At 39.3% G+C, this 7,685-nt stretch overlaps 1 protein-coding gene across 2 annotated transcripts in view; it reads left to right on the forward strand.

The window, feature by feature from the left end:
* The window catches only part of SMG6 (SMG6 nonsense mediated mRNA decay factor), a 239,658-nt gene that overhangs the window by 9,827 nt on the left and 222,146 nt on the right, over positions 1-7,685 (forward strand). For both annotated transcript variants that reach the window (XM_023731155.1, XM_004376149.2), the window contains exons 7-8: positions 4,518-4,628; positions 5,014-5,226. In XM_023731155.1, coding sequence (XP_023586923.1) covers positions 4,518-4,628; positions 5,014-5,226 — 324 coding nt within the window. The remainder of the gene's footprint in view (positions 1-4,517; positions 4,629-5,013; positions 5,227-7,685) is intronic.

A 7,685-nucleotide genomic window follows, 5' to 3' on the forward strand; every position in this document is an offset into this window, starting at 1 on the left:
CTGCTGAGAATTTGCGTTTCCACTCCAGATATACTGAATCAAAATCTACAGTTTAACCAGATCCCTAGGTGATTCTTACATATAATAAAGTTTGAGAACCACTGCTCCACTAGTGGTTCTCAGAATTGGTCCCTAACCAGCAGTATTAGCATCACCTGGGAATGTGTTAGAAATGCAAATTCTCAGCAGGGGTTCGAACTAAAACAAACCAGTTCAAAGCCCTGTTCCCTTAACTTCTTTCCCTTAAAGTCCTCAACTAGCCCCAAGTAGTCAGATCCTTGCTTTCTTTCCCCAGGCACCCTCATTCCTCTTAGCTTTTCACCTAATGTGCTTCCTTGGCAGAAGCACAGTAAACACCAAACTATACCTATCTCCTACCAACCCTCTCCTCTAAATGTGGCTCTAACAGAGAAATGGACTTTTGGATCTAACAGAGCCGCTAGTAAGGAAGCTGAATTGAAAGGGGAAGGGCAGGGCCGATGGTAGATACCAAAGGTTTAAGGATAAGAAGAAGCTAATATGCTCATTAGCTGGGAGAGAGCTTTTTAATGTGATGAAATTACCTAAATAAACACTCTTTGAATTCAATGTTTATATTCATTATTCCACAAAAGAGTGAAAGAAACTCCTAATAGTTAATTGTGGATTGAATAGTTGATTAAGTAATGTGGTTTGTTGATACCCTTGCTTTAGAATCTATTGAATCTCTCTCTTCTCTTTTTACCTCTTTCTTATTCTTTTTGTGATGTGTGTTTGAGATTTTTTTTTTTTGCCTCTCTGTAGCTTAATTTTTCTCTCTCCTTTCTCTTTATTCATCTGTTGTCTCCTTTTTAGCTTTTCTTTTTTGTAATTATTGAATAAAATGTTGCCCATTAATTAAAGAATATAGTTTATTTTTTTCCCCTCTTCAGTGGCTCTTTCCTTCCTTCCTTCCTCCCTCCCTCCCTCCCTCCCCACCTCCCTTCCTTCAAAATTTATGTAGCAAGATTAACCATAACCATTTTGAGGTGTACAATTCAGTGACATTTTGTGCATTCACAGTGTTGTGCAATCATTGGTTTTTGGTTTGGTTATCTAGTTCCAAGACATTTTCATCACCTCAAAAGGACACTCTGTACTAGTCACTCCCCATTCCCCCCTGTCCCCTGGCAACAGTTAGGTTGCTTTCTGTCTCTATGGATTTGCCTATTCTGGATGTTTCCTATAAACGGAATCATACAATATGTGATCTTTGTGTCTGGCTTCTTTCACTTAGCGTAATGTTTTTGAGGTTCGTCCATGTTATGGCATGTATCAGTACTTCATTGCTTTTTATGGCTGAATAATATTCCATTGTGTGATATACTGTGTTTTGTTTATCCATTCATCAGTTGATGGACGTTTGTGTTGTTTGCACCTTTTGTTTGGTTACTGTGAATAGTGCTGCTATGAAGTACAAGTGTTTATCTGACTAACTGTTTTCACTTCTTTATATACCTGGAGTGGAATTGCTGGGTGATATGGTAATTTTTATGTTTAATTCTTTGAGGAACTGCCAAACTATTTTTCACAGCAACTGTACCATTTTACATTCCCTCCAGCAGTGTATAGGGTTCCCATTTCTTTACATTCTCCCAAACACTTGTTATTTTCCATTTTTTTATTATGACCAGCCTAGTGAGTATGAAGTGGTGTCTATCTCATTGTGGTTTTGATGTGCATTTCCCTCATAACTAGTGGTGTTGAGCATCTTTTCATGTGCCTGTTGGCCATTTGTGTATGTTCTTCGGAGAAATATCTGTTCAAGTCCTTTACCCATTTTTAAATTGGATTGTTTGTCTTTTTGTTGTACTTTTCTTTTTTGTTGTTGACTCTTGATGCACAAAAATTTTTAAAATGTTGATGAAGTCCAATTTTTTTTTTTTTTTGTGGCTTATATGTTTGTTTTCATATATAATAAACCACTGCCAAATCCAGGACCAAGAAGAGTTACCCTTAGAATTTTATCTAAGAGTTTCATAGTTTTAGCTCTTATATTTAGGTCTTTCATCTATTTTGAGTTAATTTTCGTATATGGTATGAGGTAAGGATCCAGTTTCATATGTGGATATCTAATTCTCCCAATGCCATTTGTGGAAGATACCGTTCTTTCCCCCATTGAATAGCCTTGGCACCCTTGTTGAAAATCAGTTGACCTTTGATTTATGCGTTTATATCTGGACTCTCAGTGCTCTTCCCTTGATCTGTAAGTTTATCCTTATGCCAGTACCACACTGTCTTGATTACTGTTGCTTTGTAGTAAGTTTTGATATCAGGAATGTGTGAGTCTTCCTTTTTTGTTGTTCTTTTTCAAGATTGTTTTCGGTGTTCAAGGCCCCTTGGCAGTACCATATGAATATGAGAATCAGCTTTTCCATTTCTGCAGAAGAGGCCTTTGAGATTTTGACAGAGATTACATTAAATCTGTAGGTCGCTTTGGGGAGTATTGGCATCTTTACGATACTAAGTTTTCTAGTCTTGAACTTAGGATCTTTCCATTTATCTAGGTCTTTAATTTCTTTCAGCAGTGTTTTTTAATTTTCAGTGTACAAATCTTGCACCTCTTTGGTTAAATTTATTCCTAAGTATTTATTCAGCAAAGTTGCAGGATACCAGATCAACACACAAAAATCAGCTGTATTTCTGTGCATTAGTAATGAACAATCCAAAAAGGAAATTAAAAAAGCAATTCCATTTGCAATAGCATTAAAAAAAAAAAGATTCTGAGGAGGCATCTGAATTCTGAAAATTTCTCCAGGTGATTCTGATGCACACCTCGGTCGAGAATCATACACTCAACAGTACAAAATACAGCTAGTACTAAAGCAAAATCTCAAGGAGAATTGAGAAATCTTCAGTGTCATAAAATGCATTGTAAAATTGATAAAATACAGTCTAAAATCAAGTTAGCGGTATAGTGTGGGTTGGAATAATATTAAGGATAGCTGCCATTTAACTGACTGAATTGTGCATTGGGAATTTTGTTAAACTATATGCATTATACTAAGTTAATCTTTTCAAGAATCATATGTACATTAATATTTATGTTTTACAAATGAGGTAACAGGCTTAGAAAGGTTAACTTGCCTAGGGTCACATCTAATAAATGGTAGAAGTGATTCAGATTCGGGCAGTTGATCTTAAAACCTGTGCCTTTAACCATTCTAGATGAATACAAGATTTGAGCTTTGAAGAATGAATAGATACTGAGGAGAGAGAAGTTAGTATTCTAGATGTATTTTGAGACAATTATAGAAAAAGGTGAAAACGTGTATGAAATTGTAGGGACAGTGAGAAAGCTTTTTGGACATTCTTTCCCCTTTTGTTGTAGTGTTTTTCTTTTTCCTTCTTACTGACCTCTCCCTTTCCTTTACTTCTTTTCCCTATTAATTGGCTGCAAAATGGACTTACTTATTTGTTGAATTAATTGAGTAATGGCTTCTATTTCCTTGTCAGAGGGTCAATATGGTATAGTGGAAACAGATGAACTTTGGAGCCAGACAGACCTAGGTTGAAATACTGACTTATCCAGGATTTGGCTTAGAGATCTTGAACAAGTTTTATATAATAATCTTCTTGAGTTCCCATTTCTTCATCTTAAAAATGGGGATAATAATACTTATGGGCCAGTGTTGTTAGGTTTAGAGATAACATATGCTGACCACTTGTCTCACAGTTTTGCTTAATAAATGATGGTTGCTGCTGTTATTTACAGTTCTTAAAAATAATTATTAGATGAGTTGAACATTTTGGTTTCCTCTAAGAACAAAACATAATTACCCTTTATATTTTATGACCATCTTTATTCTTTCCTGTCTCCTATGAGTACTTGGCTCTTGGAATAACTCTGCATGTAAGGTACAGTACTGTGCCAAAAAGACATCTCTGATGTAATTCTCTCATGGATAGTGTATTAGTTTCATATGGCTGCTATAACAAATTACAAAGTGGTTAACTTAAAACAACAGACATTTATTTTCTCATAGTTCTGGAGGTTAGAATTCTAATTTCATTGTGTCAGCAGGTCCATGCCCTCTCTGAATACTTTAGAGGAATATTCTTCCTATTCTCTTCCCAGCTTCTGGTAACCCGAGGTGTTCCTTGGCTTATAGTAGCTTAACTCTGATCTCTGACTTCATATAGCCATCTTCCTTCTATGTCTCTCTGTGTCTTTCTCCTCTTTTTATAAGGACACCAGTCATATTGGATTGGATCCACCCTACTCCATAACATGACCTCATATTAACAAATTACTTCTGCAAAGATGCTGTTTCCAAACAAGGTCACATTCATAGGCACCAGGAGTTAGGACTTGAACCTATCTTTTTTGGGGAGGGGGGGGACAAATTAACTTGTAACAATAGCATTCTGGATTTCTTACTGGAACTCCTGACAGCATGGGGCACAGTCAGAGAGAGAAGGGTTCCCTGGGTCAGCTGCCTCAGGTTGGAGTCAGGAAGAGAATTGGTTCACTGAGTGTCTCTGGCCTCTTTCCACAGAGGAGGAAGCTCGATGCTGTATATTACTATATGCGCAGTTTAGCTGCCAGCAACCCCATCCTGACTGCCAAGGAGAGTTTAATGAGCTTGTTTGAAGAGACCAAACGAAAGGTGAGTCGGGGATGCAGGTAGGAACATTCCTTCCTAGAAGACTGTATTCTTCTTAGCGCTTCCCTCTCCTCAAAGAAATAGCTAATGAAGAGCGGGGGTCGCATCGGGCTGTGTTGATGGGGAGTCAAGCCCTGTGCAGAACCGAACTGTGATCTTCAGGAGAGCTTTCAGGGGCCTTTGGTTGTACGTGTTCCACAGCATCTGATTTACTCTAGATCTATAGAATTAGTAACTTTTGTGAGACAAAGATGGTACTCTGCCACTTTGGAACTGCGGCAAAATCTTTACCTTTTGTAGTCTTTAGGCACCAAATACAGATGAGGCTTTTATCTTTATTAGCTGAATCCCAGGAGCATCTGAGCTTGTGTGGTTGTATGTTGTACAGGCAGAACAGATGGAAAAGAAGCAACACGAGGAATTGGAACTGAACTCTGACCAATGGCGGAAAGGAAAGAAGTCTACTTTCCGGCATGTTGGAGATGACACCACTCGCCTGGAGATTTGGATTCATCCATCCCATCCCCGGTCATCCCAAGGCACTGAGTCTGGGAAGGATTCTGAGCAGGAAAATGGGCTGGGTAGCCTGAGCCCCAGTGATGTAAGTACTGGAGGGTGATGTAATGAGCAAATCAGCTAAGTAAGCCCGGGTGCCCTAGTTGACACAACTGTGAGGCACTCCACAGATGTTTCCCACTAATCACAGGGAAGACAAACGACTGGAGGCTCCCTGCTGTCCTCATCCGTCTCCACCTAAACTTCCTTTGTCTTTATTATGCTCTTCCCTCTCTCACCACTATGTGGCACTGTAGAATTTAATAAAAGTAATTCTGTAGATGAAGATTTATTTACTATAGGGTTAGAATTTTTTGCTGTTTTGTGTTAAGAGTTGCCAGTGTAATACTTTAGGAGTCTATGTGGGATATTGTGCTTGTTTTTTCTCTTGGTTGGCCTTAGATTTAGAGCATGAGCTAAGGCAGGCTGGGTAGATTGGTTAGTCCAGTTTGATATCAGCCTTTTATGGGATATTCTTTTCTGACTTTTGGGCTAGGACTTTTTCCTAGGGCCGGGGAAATAACATTGAAAAATCACAGACTCATTTGGAAGATTTTCTCTCCGTTTACTCAACAAATAATTAGTAAGCACTTACAGTATACTCTGGAGCGCTAGTGGCATGGTGGTTAAGAGCTCAGCTACTAACCAAGAGGTTGGCAGTTCGAATCCACCACCCTCTCCTTGGAAACCCTGTGGGGCAATTCTACTGTGTCCTGTAAGGTCACAATGAGTCAGAAATGACTCGATAACTATGGGTTTGGTTTGGCTTTTTTTTAATAGTATACCAGGCATACTGAGGATATGGTGATCAAGATTTCTCCTACTCTCAAGGAACTTACATTCTAGTGGAAGATGCAGGAGAATGAACAGGCAATTAGAGTACATATAATGAATTTTGTTCTGGGGTATGCATATTGGTGGGACCTGAGGCAGCCATTCGTCTAGCAGGGTGGGAGGGGCAGTAGCCAAGGTAAACTTCTCAGTGGAGATGGTAGTTAATTGAAATGTAAAGAATGGGTAGGAGTTTTAGCTAGAGGAGGAGGGAAAGGAGAGCAGGCAAGTGTGTCCCAGGCTAAGAAATTAGCATATATAAAGGCGCGAGGTTGGGATAGAGAGTGTGTAATAGTTGGAGAACTGTAAGTGGTTGGTTCCTTGTGTCTTGAGAGTAAAACTCCTAGAGTAGGTAAGCTGGAGCCAGATCACAATGGTAATGCTATAAATAATCTGACCTTTATCCTGAAGGTAGTAGGAGTGATTGACTGCTTTAAATAGGGGAATAACATGTCAGGTCTGCATTTTAGCAATATAGCTCTGGCTGCTTTCTGAAAAATTTGATTGGAGAACACTAGAAATAAGGAGACTAAGAGGGGAGGGTGCAGCAGTAATCCGAATGAGATGTGAAAAGGACCTGAAGCAAGAAATGACTTTGGAGATTGGGAGAAGTGAACATAATGAGCTATATTAATGGGGTGGAACCCATAGGACTTGATTGGACATGGGGAGCTGAGGCAGAAGAAGGAGTGAGGAGTTGCACCTAAGTTTCTGGCTTGGAAACTGGGTGGAAGATGGCCCATTCCCTAAGACAGGGAATAAAGATAGAGCTTGTTTTAGGAGAAAGATGATAATTTAGTTTTGGACATGCTGAATTTGTCATTCCTGTAGGACATTGAAGGAGCCTTGGTGGCTCAACGGTTAAGCACTCGGCTACTAATCGAAAGGCTGGCAGTTGGAACCCATCCAGCAAGTCCACGGGAGAAACACCTGGTGATCTACTTCCATAAAGATTACAGCCAAGAAAACTCCATGGGGCAGTTCTACTCTGTAACACATGGGGTCGCTGTGAGTTGGAAATTGACTAGATGGCCACAAACAACAACATACGACATCAAAGTAGAGATATTCAGAGGTGAACACATATATAGATCTGAAGCTGAGGAGAGTGGTCTAGACCAAGATAAACATTTCTGAAGGCATCTGCTTATAGATAATAATGATGCCATGATAGTTGATTCAGTTGCTCAAGGAAAAAACATAGAATGACAGGGTGATGATGTAAGAAAGAGAGGAGATACATGGTGATACAGGGTGAAGTTATTATAGAGGCAGGGAAGGGAGTGGGACCCAAAGCACAGGTGAACAGATTAGCCTGAAAGAGGATGAGAGATCTTTCTTATGCTTGAGGGGAAGGAGGAACAGGTAGTAGAGAAGGTAAGCAAATTGGTAGGGGTGGTAGGAGGAAGATGAGGGAAGGCATTTTTGTTTTAATGTTGTCATCTTTTACATGTTGACATCTGTTTCCCTATTTGCAGTGTTTTAGCTTTGATTTACTTTTGTGACTTCCCTGTCTGGGTTGATATCTGGTTGCTCTGTCCTGTGTTCTAGTCTTGGGTTGTTATCTAATGTTACTGATTTTCTAACCGGAGGACTCCCTTTAGTATTTCTTGTAATTTTGGTTTGGTTTTTGCAAATTCCCTAAACTTCTGTTTATCTGGAAATGCCCTAATT

The sequence above is a fragment of the Trichechus manatus genome, unplaced genomic scaffold (genome assembly GCF_000243295.1).
Source record: "Trichechus manatus latirostris isolate Lorelei unplaced genomic scaffold, TriManLat1.0 scaffold00040, whole genome shotgun sequence".
NCBI lineage: Eukaryota > Metazoa > Chordata > Mammalia > Sirenia > Trichechidae > Trichechus > Trichechus manatus.